Genomic DNA, 13,242 nt, shown 5'->3' on the forward strand with positions numbered 1-13,242 from the left:
TTCCCCCTACCACCCTTAGCAGATTCGGGATGCAGTTACAGGCCACATGACGGCCAGCAGCTAAAGAAATTGCTCTTTGCATCTCTGTTTACCTGCACATCTGAGTTCTTCAGCCGCTCACACCTGAGTGAGCTGTCGTCCGTAGATTTCTTCTGAGAAGTGCTTTGGAAATCAAGGCCTACTGGGTCTTCATTCTCATCATGTGCAGTTTTTGTTTTATCTTGCTTGTTTTTATTTTTGAAACCGTCATGGTCTTTATTTAAATAATTTTCAATACTAATAAGCTGAGTATTTTGCTCATAAATATTTGTTTTTCTCGAGTCTTTATCTGAACACTTGAGCTCATTCTTGTGCAAAGAGTCAGATGCCTGCATCACAGACACTTTTTTTGTACCTTCAAGTATTCTGCATTTATCTTTCTGTAAATTGTTAAAACTGTCCGTGTTGTTGTTCTCACTAACAACTGTTCTTTCTTTAAGTTTATTTGTGCAAATCTGTTCATCAATGCTGCTAAAATTTGAACACTGTTTAATTCTATTGGTTATCTGGTCTTTCTGCACATAACCAGAATGTATCATTTCCAATTTATCTGGCAATTCAGATTTATTTTCTTTAACACATGATGATGATGTGTGCATGTTAGTAAATGAATGAGAAGTCTTATTTGGAGTCTGATGAAATGCGTTTCGGACAGCTTCATTGGGTTTTGCTAAAACCAATTTTCTTCTTGCTTGGAGTTTCAGAGAAGCCTTCGATTCACCATCAAACCTAGGACTGCTAGGAGTGTCAGGTGTTTTCGTCCTTGATTTACTGCTGTCTTCTAGCAAAGAAAAAGTGGATTTAGCAAAAGAAACAGAAGATGGTTCCTTGCCTTTCTTCAGCAAATTTTCATCTTCATATGTACTTTGGAAAATTTTTGAAGTAACTGGGCTAGTTTCATGTACTCTGAATGGACGTCCCGTAACATGAGAAGTAGCTGGATCACAATGTATCAAGTGCTGGGCAATCCTTGCTATAACCTCCTGCCGCTCCTGAAGCAGAGAATCGATGAGAGGGTTTCCCTCTCCGGCCGAGGGACGGCCACACTGGTTCACCGGAGCACGGGGATCGAGCCGTGGGATCTCTGGTATTGCTCTGGTTTTGCCTTCACCACCATCTTCTTGTATTGCGTTATCTAAGTTGGCAACAGAAGCAGGGGAGGTTTCCTTGCCTTTCTTAAGCAAGTTTTCATCTTCGTAAGTACTCCGAAAAGCTTTTGGTGGAGCTGAGCCAGTTTCATGTAGGTTGAAGGGCCGTCCAGCAACAACCGGTGAAGTAGCTGGATCACAGTGAATCAAGTGCTGAGCAATTCTTGCGATGACTTCTTGTCGCTCTTGAAGTAAAGAGCCTATCAAAGGGTTGATTTCTCCTGTGGACTGATGAGAGCAATGACCATTCGTAACACGGGAATCAATTAAAGAAAAGGTTTTAAAAGTTCTGACAGCTGTTTCATGAGATTGTGTCTTATTGTCTGCTGTAGCATTATAGCACTGAACTTTAGATTGTGATGCCCCACAGTCAGATCCAAGGCTGGTAGATGGATAAAGCTTTAAATTTCTGATAGATGTAGTAAATTCGGGTGTCTTTTTTACATTAAGTAGGCCTTCAGGTGTCATTGTCCACGCTTGTTTCCCACAGACACGCTGCGAACTGGAGGTACTGCACTGCTCTGCCGCACTGGATTCACTGCGCTGATGTAACTTACGCTCTTGCATTTGCTTTTCATAAAAGCTAAGGTTGGTGTGAATACTACAGGTCAGGACTGGGTAGTTCGATTGTCTGGGCAAGGACTGGACACTGACTCTCAAGGCCACATTGTGAGAAACATTAGGAACAGGAAAGACGTGCTCAGTTGGTGTCTGGGAGAACGTCCACTGCAAGTCCACATCTGCAGCGCTCACCCTGAAACAACACAGAAGAGCATTTTTAGAAACATACGACCATACTTCGCAAAGTACACCAACCATACACAGCCACCAGAGGGCTGGGCCCACGATGTGGCACCCTCTGAAAGCAAAGGGGAGAACAGGTGGGAAGAATTGTTTTAAGATGAGTTGCAACAACTGGCAAACAGCAAATAAAAACGATTCGCTCCTCAAACATACCTGTACAGAATGTTACGGGGAACAGCACCATGCGAAACACTCAGCCATGCACTCAGCTGAGAGAAGAAAACGAAAGAGCGAACAGCCAGTAAAAGTGTCTTCTCTTCAATGAATCGATCTCCACTTCTAAATTGCATTAAAAGAAGCGCAGAGACGTTAAGAATATGCCGAGAGAACTAAGAACATAGAATACTATCAAAACTAAGCTTTCACAACAGTATCTCTTGCTGTCCTCTTCCCTTTCTCCATTTATACTTTTAGCTGTCGCGTAGAAGGTCAAGTGTCAAATATCTTGTAGGAAATTACAGTCTTAAAACATACTTTATTTTTATGTTATATATATTATACATGTGTATTGTTAAAGTATTTTGCATTAAATATGGGAATAAATTTATTTACAGATTTTCATTCTGAAAATAAAACATGGCTGAGTCAAGGAAAAAAAATGAAATTCCAAACATTTTGAAGACTACACAGCCTGATTTGTTCCTACCTGTATAAACTTTTATAAAACTTAACAGACCACATATAGAAATGGCCACGTCCAGCTAGGAACACTATATACTCTGCATTGCACAATGCAGAAATTCTGGATACAGCAAGACTAAGATTAAAAGATGCTCAGATTTCACTAGGAAATAGTGATTTGCTCAGATCCTAAAGTCCCAAAAGTAAAGGGCCAATTCCAAAACAGTAACCCGCTACTTTAAGGAGATTTACAGGACAGGATTCTTGCAATTACCAACTAATCCTAATATCCAACTTACTGTCGTGGAACTGGTTCCAAAATCCACCTTTCTAACAACAACGCATCTTGCTTGATGGCAGGATCGTTTAAATCGTTCCCCTCGGTGTTAGGCCCTTCATCACTATAGCAACAGTCTGGAAGCAGCATCACTTCTACCATGATCGGAATATTGTTTTTCCACAGCAGCATAACCTCAGATCTGGTTCGCCTGGCTTGACGACACTGAGGGAGTAAATGCAAGCCATGAAAACAGTAGCCACATTTAAAACTACTTTTAAGACATACTCCAAAGAACTGGAAGAAGGTAAGGATCAAGTTCTGAAGACTACGTTTCATCAAATCAAAGGTAAGATCCCAGGAGAATTAAATGAAAAAGTAACAAATCATTTATGGTTGCTGTTCGAGCAAATGCATAAAAAGAGCTCACATCAATTTTCTCCAGCTACCATACACTGCACTACTCTCTCCACAAGTCACCTTCAGCAGTATCTTAAGAAACATTGTGGTTTTGAGCAGGCTAGCTTCTGCATGAATAATAGTGTAAAGTCACACATCTTTTATTTGAGAGATGGGATGCTCCAGCCTTAACCCAAAAGAGACTGGCTAGATTTGATGGTGTTCTGCTTTTTGGACCACTAACTTTTCAATACCACCTGGAAGATCTAAAAGTTAGGCAAGTCAGCCTACATTTTCTCAAAATAAGAACAAGAATGCTAAGTATAGCACTTGCAATCTGCATAACAAAGACTGAAATAGGTACTGCATTCAGGTAGTCTGCAGAAATTCATGTTCAAGGGTAAAAGCCTTAATGATCTTTCATCTATTATTAGTATAATACTAAATTACAGACTTGTTTCAATGCAGAACTGTCACAAAGTAATCGTTATTCGTGCTTAGCTGTGAATCTACCAGGACTTCTCATCTGATTTTGATCACGGTAGCAAGAACAAAGTCCACAATACTTGAGATGAAATGGGTACCATCATACCTGAGCCACTCTGTCGCTGCATTCATGCTTATTTGTTGGGGGCTGACTTGACTGTGCTGGAGGACAGTGGAAGCCCTCTGTTCTGCCCTTTATCGAATATTCAGGTGTTCGACCTTCCGTGATCAGCAAGGCCAAGGAGACCAGGAACTCCTCAGCTTCATACTCGAAGTATTCATCTAAAGTATCTGTCATTTCAAAGAGATAAGCAATAACATCACCTACTGCATAACAAGTGCAGTTTGCTCCAATGTACACCTAAAAGAAGAGGGATGGAAAACGGACGTTTGGCTCAGACAGACGGCCCTCCCCTTACTGCCTAAACGATCGTACCACCAAAACAAACCAACGGCCGCAACCCCTAACTTGCCACTGCAAGCAGATAAAATTACAAATACTCTAAAGAAAGGTACATGTAGTAACAGGCCAAGTCACCAGACTGCACCAGTGCCAAGAAACAGGAGTTTGTGTCGTGATCCACAGCTGAATTACAGCTTTTCTGAAAGAAAAAGGCTTCCTGAGTCCAAATGGAAGAAGCCTGATGGCAGTACGACTTGGCATCATTAAGATCATACGACAGATATAAAGGGAAGATGATACATCATATAGTACATTAAAAAAATGAATAGCAAAAAAATAGTAAGCGTTCCTTCTGTTAGGAAAAGTGGGACACAATGTTCTTTAAGTGTTTTATTGAGAGTTCCTCCAGCTGAGAGCTGGAGGTTATTTAAGAGGAGGCCATTTATAGTTACCATTAACAGCTTTCAAACATAGAAAAGGTTCACGAGGAACATACAGAATATTGTTTTGTACAATGCTCGGTCTAAACTTGTACAAAGAATTAAAACTCAACAAGCCTCCGTAAACAAAGCAGCAGCTGGCATTGCTCTTCACGAGTTACTCTGGCACACATTTCCTGCAGAGCACAACACAACAGCCCCCTATTTCACGGCATTTTGTAGAGCACCCTTCTCCTCCCCCATCTTCAGGCTGTCACACAGCCTTCAAACAGACTCAGGTACAGGCAGGGCACGCCATTCCCCTCTGCTGGGAGACGCTCAAGGATCAAAATGATTTAGTTACTGAAGAGGTTACAGAAAGATCTCTTCAGAGGAAGCTAAAATACATCGACTTCAGAGTCTATTTTAAGAGTAGCAAAATAAAGCAGGTGGAGGCAAGACTGGCAGCGTTCTTTATTTTTATGCTTATGGGGAAGAAAGGCACGTGACATCTTCACAATTTTAGCATGTGCCCTGTGTCATCCACCGACACAAAACTGCCAAGATGGACAAGCCAAGTCCCTCTTTTCTCCATTTCTATTCCTGTTTTGATTACCATGGATAAATACCTTTTCTCTTGGAGAAAACCGGACTCAAGAGTCTATTTTTTTGTTGCCTTCATTCCCTAATACCAGGGCATTTAGCAAGCATGGCAAGACAGACTTGAGAAATCCACGTAAGGGACGTGTTAAACAAAAACTCCAATTAAATGCCTGATTACCTGCATACGCAAATTGCAAAGTACGTAAAACTAGCTTTTGCATGTACATAATTGCCTAGTCCAGGCTTGTATTCCCCAGACCCCAGGGCTTGCAGACTATTTTGAGGGATCTGCACGAGGTCCGTAGAAGCCAGCCCCCTGCCAGGGAGCCAGGGCCAATATACAAGTCCCCCTCCCTACAGACTTCCCTCCCACCCCTTTTTTCCGCGCAGCCACTGCCACCATTCGCAGCCAGCCTGCGGCTCCAGCCACGGGGGTAAGGAGAGAGGCAGCAACTGCCCAGCCCCAGCTGCGTCCCCGTCCCAGAAGGGAGCGTGGGGTCTGGACAGGCTGGGTGCTGCCAGCACCAGTCACCTGGCCACCAAGAGCAGCCAGAGGACAGATGAATTCCCCCGGAGGACCCCGAGCGGCACATGCACCATACATGAAATCACCTGGCACGAGCTGCAGTGGTCATTCATCTGACGGAGGGCAGAAAATTACTAATAAAGGGAGCACGAAAGATTAAAGGAACAGTAAATAACAGAGAGGACAAGCCTTGTGTGTAGTGCTATGAGTCACCTACAAAATTAGGCACCCGCATATTTTTTTTTTCCAGTCAAAGCCTGGTCAACAACAGGTAAGTCATACTTACAGAACAGGGAAATGGGATTCGGAAAGACTCGGAAAAGCATTTAGCTATTATCTGGCTGCTAATACAAGCATCATGCTCATCTCTGCATGTCCAAAGCGCAGAGTGACTTTAAGAAAGTCACGCTAGGACAGATCATTATTGAAGTGCTTCTGCTCTGAGGTAGAAGTTTCAAAAACCCAGAAAGTGCTGAGCAGGAGAGATAGCAACAAGGCTGGCTTCATGTTTAGCAGATGAAACGGAAAGGGGAAGAAAATATTCATCCTTAAGAAAATATGAGAGAAACCGTGTAGTTAAAATACGTAAAAACACTACAGTTTATAAAAAAAAGTTATAGAGCTTGATCGAGATGCATGTGTTTATACAGGCAGATAGCTTCAGACAAATAGCTTCTTAAGGAACAGAGTGTGCACAGTAAGATGTGACACCTGATAATTTACTCTAGAAAACTTCAAATAGCAGCTAATAATAAAATAGATACACCCTATAATTAACTCTAACAGCTTACCATGTGGAGCAGTAGACCTATTAGTTGGCCCTGTCTTTCAGAAAGGCGCTGAATTTGATCAAAGGTTTTTGGAGCTGACACAAATTAATGGATAAAATCTGTGGCCCAAGTGCTTCTTCACAGCTGGTAAGATTCAGGCAAAAAGCCCACCTTCCTTCTGTATCAGGTGGCTGTAAAGCAGAAGTTCATGCTGTAAAACGCGCAGTTTCTACAGACGTATCACACTGACATAAGCCAGAGGCGGCTTGAACGTGTCCAAATGCAAGATCCACCTAGCGAATAACAAGGCAAATATATGGCGTAGAGTACCTCTCACAGCCGTTACTCAAGGCTCAGAATACACGGACGGCGTTACGTTATATGAACAGGTAAGGCAGAGGTTCGAGTTCAATGCACAAACGCTGCCTGTGCCCGCGGGTCAGCCCGGCTGTTTCACAAGCTGCCAGCTCCTCGCCTGAAGCACGGAAGAGGAGAGCAGGTAGCTAGGAGACATCTGCACGGGCCGCGTTACACACACAGGTTGTTCCGAAATGGAAACTGCATCCCCTTAAAGGATGGCCAGCACCAAGTGCTGAGCTAGGAAACGCATCTGTTTTCCTAACAGCACTACGAGGGCAGGGCCAACACTTGAAAATTATGCCAGCAGTACAACAATCAAGGTATTCAATCTTCTTTTAAGCACAAATAACAATGGATATTGAGAAATGCATTTTCCTCCAAATTTCACGTGGCATATTGACTTTTTTTCGGCTCCACTAGATTTCTATATTATTTAACAACTAATAGTTTTAGTAAAGGAAAAAAAAACAATGAGTACCGAGAAGCTGGTGATTGTTCCTCCACAACAGGCTCAGATGATGCAAGTTGATGTAATTGAGGACAAGGGTGGAAAGACATTTATAGAAACAGCAAACTCAGTGTTTAGTTATAAAAAACTCTTGGTGCATGTGCGCTGTGACAGTTTGCTTTTGTCTATGATTCAGCCCTATTTAGGGCATCGCATACTGTGCACAGAATAACCTCAATCCTATAATCTGTCTACAGACACGATTTTTATTCTGCTTCATCTCTACCAACAGGACATCCAAGTGTACACTACAAAATATGCATCCCAGCAACGTACGGATCTTATTTCCCTTAAAATAGCCAAAACTCCAGTTAGTTGACACAAATACATGGGAATTAAAGCAACAGGCACTGCTGCCCTTCAGTCACAGAATGGAACGCCAGTGCACTGACCAGCTAGTCAAAAAAAGAGAGCAACAGATGTCACACTACTGTAGGAATGAAAACAAGAAAAACATTAATTTAGACTGAAGCTACTACAAATAGAACAAAATACACAATACTGGAGAATTTAAACCTGGAGGTACATCATTTTTGTCTTCCTTTGTCTCCTCTACAACACAAAGTATTCTTCTACATCTGGACAAACAGGAAAGCCTGCTTAACAGGAGATTTCAGGAAGGGTCTTCAGGTCCTTGCCCGTCCCCACCCACAAATCACTGGAGGAAAGAACAAGAACTCAAAACCAAAGAAAGTTAAAACTGGCTCGTGTTCTAAAATCTCTTGAAATTACACCCAGGGCACAACGAGCCACAAAGTCACTTAGCTGTAAGCAAGCACTCTCCCCACACTCCAGCTCAGCCAGTTGCACCCAGCTGATTCCTTTCACAGCTAGGTCACGGCTGTGGGGACCAACTCCCTTCCCCTTCCCATTACAGTATTTTCTGTCGCAATTACAGAACGTGTTTTCATGTGTAGCAGAAGAACATTTAATCTGTTTTCTAGGCTCAGACAGGAAGCAAAGACATTCGGCATCATGCAGCCCATTGTGCTCCCGGGGCCACCCCGAAGTCGGGCTGTGAGCTGGGATCCTTTCCTGCGGGGCTGGTGGCAGCGGGATCAGCCCCGGGCTGGGCCCGCATGCCCTCACCCTGTGCTGTCCTCTGGGGAGCTGCCCGCAGACAGCCGGGTGGTGCTGCAACAGCTCTCACCCCATGCTTATCTTCTTGTCTGAGCACCTTTCGGACTGCACTGGGCCCCACCACCACCTACCGACCTTGCTGCTCCCCTCTCAGGACTTGCTGAGCATTTAGAGCCCTTCTTGAAGGCAAGGCCGACCTGTTCACTTGCAGCCCTGATCCCCACCGATCTGGAGGGCTACTTTTAAGGGAGGAAACACAGCTAATAATTACCTCCAAAATATGCTCTAAGACTGTCCCTGGAAAGTCTTCAGGCACCCAGAACAGCCTTTGCAAGCGGCCAGCACGAGGTAGGAACCGCGTGGTACGGGCTGGCCCAGCGGCTGGATGCCAGCCCCGATGCTCGCCCACTCCCAGCTGCCCGGCCAGCACCGGGCACTCACTCCCACCCCACGCTGCCCCCACACAGCCCTCTGAACCCGTGCTGCATTTCATTTATTTTCAAGTAGGTTTGGTACGGGTCATTTTTTTTTTTTTTTTTACTTCCCATCTCCTCCTAGCAAAGGCACTGTGAGGCATTCAAAAAGTTACAGCTAAGGCTCTCTGGCCCTTTCCCCAAAACAGCTAACTCCGAACAGGTTTTATCATCTCACTTTTCCAAGAAGTGGGTTAAAGGTAGTTCTGGGTTTTAGGAGTAAGGCAGGAATTCAAGAAACTACTGTAAAGGAAATGAAACACAATGTAAACATTTGACTAACAGCTTCTCCTCTGGAATTAGAAACACCGAAGGATGCTTCAGTTAACTAACTCCATGTTGTACTCCACTTCAAAGAAAGCTGCCCGTGAACCTCCGAAATCCATGCTTTTCTGGGTGTTGTGTCCATACCTTATTTTAGGGATATTCCTCTATATATTTTTTTTTTTACCTGCATTGAATCCTGTCTTAGCTCCTCATTGATCTTTGAGCCTGGGAAGCGTGACAGCCATTAAGAAAATGCTAGTAGAGAAGCGCAACGCCTCATCTTACTTCTGCTGCCTTCTTTTTTCCAGCGTACCGAGTTGAACCACTACCCGATCATCAAACAGTTCAGGTGGAGGCAGGAAACGGTAGCCCAGGAGTTTTAAATTAGGGTTGATGTAGACCCTGTTCCTGTTCAAAGAAAATAGACTAGAAGCTACACAGCTGCTGGATCTACTTAGTTCTGCATAGAAGAGTAGGAAAAAGTCATCTGCTTTGGTGTTCTTACAACAGCTTATAATCAGAAAACATAACGACACAAAATCTTGCAAGTAAGGAGTGATTTTTTAAAAGCGAGACATGGCTGCACAGCAGCCCACGAAGCTCCTCCAGAGCCACACAGATCCATCAGTACCGTCGGTACCGCCAGCTCCCCACAACGCTCCCTGCCCCTCCGTGTCACCGCGTCCCTGCCGCACGCATCCCCCAGCACTCAGAACTACTCGCAAGTCATTTTTTCAGCAAATGAAGTTATCAGAAAGACACCGGGCTTAAAACTGGGCTGGACAAAAAGTACAGTTCACAAAACGACTCCTACCAAAACCTATTCAGGGCCAAACAGTTTAATGAGTACCAACATAAAAGCCAAGGAAAGAAAAGCAGTTGCATTCATTTAAAGCTCATTTTCTCTGCAATCATCTCAGAAACTAGTGCTCTGAGAGCACAAAACGCAGACTGGTAAACTGATCTGGGTGTTCCCATCTTGCTTCCTGCGCTTTGGCTGACATCCTATTTTGCCATCGCTGTACAGCTCACTGAGTCAGTTCTCTTCTTCCAACTGTAGCTATTTTTACCTAGCAACATCAGTTTAACCTGCCTCTTTTGACTTCTTGGCAATCAGCCAACCTCTAGGTCCTACATTTGTATTTTGATCGGAGAAACTAACTTTATTTTCACTTAATTGGGCAAAGAAAATGAACAAATGATGTAAGCTCAACTGCATCTTCCTCCACAAGGAAGTGACAAATGGTGAGGCAGACCAAGCATTACGATTTCATGGCCTGCATTTAATAGAAGAAAAGCAATACCTGAAGACAGGCAGCGAGTTTCAGACTCTTTTCAAATCCCAGTTCATTGAACGGGGAGAGATATTCTAAAATACAGCTGTTGCACCGTACCCTAACAAAGGCAGGAGAGCCCTGGAGTGTCAGCATAACGCTGTAAGAGCTCTAATGCTGACTTTTTAAAGGATGTTTTAGATTTTAAATTCAAGCAGGGCGGAGAAACAACACAACACTTTTTGCTGATCCTTAGACTTAGTCTACAGAATGGGTTACAAAAGATGCTACTTGTACTAACATGCTATAACCAGACAGGTAGTGAAAGCAAAGAGGACTTCTGCCTCAGTTAACGCTCTTAATTAAACGCAATTTGTGTTTTCCTTTATACTAAGACTTCCGAGATTGCCATTTGGCTGCACAAAATCTTATAATGTAATGAAAAAACATGCGTGCCAGGAGCAGACTGAAAACTTCTGAGTTTTCCATTTGCTCTCTTCTAGCTCCACTTTTTCCCTTGGTTAGCTGGTCGCTGCCTACCTTAGGTATTAGAACAAACTGCGTGACTTGATAAACCTACCACTGAGACACAGCCCTAAAAAAACTGACAAAGCAATAGGATTTCTAGTTCAGCAGCTCTGAACTGTTTTTCAGATATCTTTGTTAGTTCATAAAAGGTAAACGATTAGAAAACATTTTCAGCACAGGTACATGTCACAAAGTACAGAGTGAATGCTCAGTAGACTGTACGGCTGTAATTGGGAAGGAAGGAAGGTCTGCTATACAGCCTTCACTCAGCATCAACACTGATTTTCCGTGCTCATAAATATGCAGACACAAATTTTGCAAGATTGTATGGAAAATAAATCACTGAAGCGATCCTGTTTTAAGCTCACACCCTGCTTCACAGAAGGGAGCAAGGGACCTGTGCAGAGGAGACCTAGGCGAGCTTCAGTCTCCACCAGCACAGCGTGCACCTGCGGCCAGCCAAGGTGGTTTGGGAGCGGAAGGGGCTGGGGAGGGAGGCAGTACATCACCCTAGAACAGAAAACACAGCCTCCTTACGCTAACAGAATGTGAACATTTTTTCCTAAGGTGTTTCCCAGAAAATGATTAAGTTTTTTAACGTTAAAGTACAGATTTTCCTACATCACATTTCTAAATATACATTCAAGCTTTTCCCAAACTTCCTTCACCGCTCACTTCTGATGAAGGCAGCCTTCTTGGAGGGACGAGGCCTCATCCTTGGCCAAGGCTTCCCTAGCCAAACGGCCTCTGGAGATGAGGAGCTCTGCTATGGGAACTCGCCAATTCAAGAGCCAGCTGAGCAGCAGCAGCGACACAGCCGAGGGCACGCAGACCGAAGGCTCTCATGGACTTGCTCAGCTTTCTGCTAGCTGCAAACACCAGCCTGCAGTGGCTCCACATCCGTGGCTTTCTTTTCAATGGAAGCCTAACACGAACTTACAATGAAAAAGCACGCGTGTTTGGCCAGGCCTCACCTCCTTCTGAAGGCATAACATCCATATGACAGCTGCAGCAGTTGAGTACCGGGAGGTCTAATTCCATTTGAAAGCCAAGACTTCCCTCCCATTAAACACGTTGACAGCAGTTCTGCATTAAATTCTGGCTGTGCCTACGTTTTTATAATACATAAAGAAAAATGGATGCCAGAAATTTTATCTGAGGCCTTCAACACAACACAGGTAAGGACTGCACGCATACGTTTTCTCTTTAATTTAACAACCAAGCTCGACTAAGACTCAACTATTTGCAGACTTCTGCAATATTACAGAGATCAATCTAAAGATGTAAAACAGCAATTTGTGATAATAAATCACTCTTATATGTTACTTGGAAAAAAACCACTGGACTGTTGTTTAAAAAAAGCCTACAGTAGGCATTTCAGTGCTTGTGAGGGCTGCCAGAGCAGCTCTCTACTTAAACCACCACCTGTCTGTATCTTGTGCTGCCCAGATTTCTGCTAAGATTTGTTCTGCAGTTCACTGCTCCATATCGCTACATCTTTACAATATATGAAAGTATCTTTGAGAATGGCATTCATAGTCATGTAGACCGGCCAGAAACTTTTTTTTTTTTTAAAAAAAAAAAAACAGGTTCTTCACTAACACTAAAAATCATCTTTGAAATGTTTCAGGCTTTAGCTCATCACCTTAGGTAAGTACAGTTCTTAGAAACTTTGACAATATAATTTCAAGTGCTCTTGTGCTTATTTTACTGTTAATTCTAATAACATGTCTTTTCTGAGGAGGAATGTGCCTTCAGCTCTCAAGATTTTGAGCAAATGATTCGGAAGAATCATTAAGGGGCTGAACAAACCTGAAGTGGGAGCACATAAAGCTCCTGATGGTGAATGCCATCTGTGCAGTGTACGTCTCACCGTGTCCCAAACACCTGGTATTATACAAGAGAAGAATGCCATAGACACCCAAGCTGCTATTTTTCTTCCCTATGGTCACTGCAAGAAAAGAAGCGTTACAAAACGTTTGCCTCAGACCGTTGCCAGGCCTCTTAAAAATAAACCAGAGCAAATTCAAGAAGTGCAACGTGAAAGCAAAACACCCAGCACTGAATCATTCTTGGGTGGACTCGGCAGGGATGCCACAGCTGTGAGAAGCAGGGAAATCCCTCTGAAAGGAAGAAGAGCCACGTGACTTACAGGATCGCACGTTATAGACAACCTTAGCCAAGCTCTCGGCCTTTGCAGCAATCCTGTTGTCAGAGCAGGGGGCGTTTTGCAAGTTCCGAAGCACTCGGCCTTGGA

General features: G+C 43.6%; 1 protein-coding gene across 6 annotated transcripts in view; it reads right to left on the reverse strand.

Annotated features, from left to right (window-relative positions):
* Window positions 1-13,242, reverse strand: part of FAM214A (family with sequence similarity 214 member A) — a 46,165-nt gene that overhangs the window by 12,949 nt on the left and 19,974 nt on the right. For all 6 annotated transcript variants that reach the window (XM_035336009.1, XM_035336007.1, XM_035336004.1 and 3 more), the window contains 4 exons: window positions 3,881-4,065; window positions 2,912-3,114; window positions 2,145-2,270; window positions 93-1,941 (listed from right to left, as the gene is read on the reverse strand). In XM_035336009.1, the coding sequence (XP_035191900.1) occupies window positions 93-1,941; window positions 2,145-2,270; window positions 2,912-3,114; window positions 3,881-4,065 (2,363 nt within the window). The remainder of the gene's footprint in view (window positions 1-92; window positions 1,942-2,144; window positions 2,271-2,911; window positions 3,115-3,880; window positions 4,066-13,242) is intronic.

Source organism: Oxyura jamaicensis, chromosome 10 (genome assembly GCF_011077185.1).
Source record: "Oxyura jamaicensis isolate SHBP4307 breed ruddy duck chromosome 10, BPBGC_Ojam_1.0, whole genome shotgun sequence".
NCBI classification, from domain to species: domain Eukaryota; kingdom Metazoa; phylum Chordata; class Aves; order Anseriformes; family Anatidae; genus Oxyura; species Oxyura jamaicensis.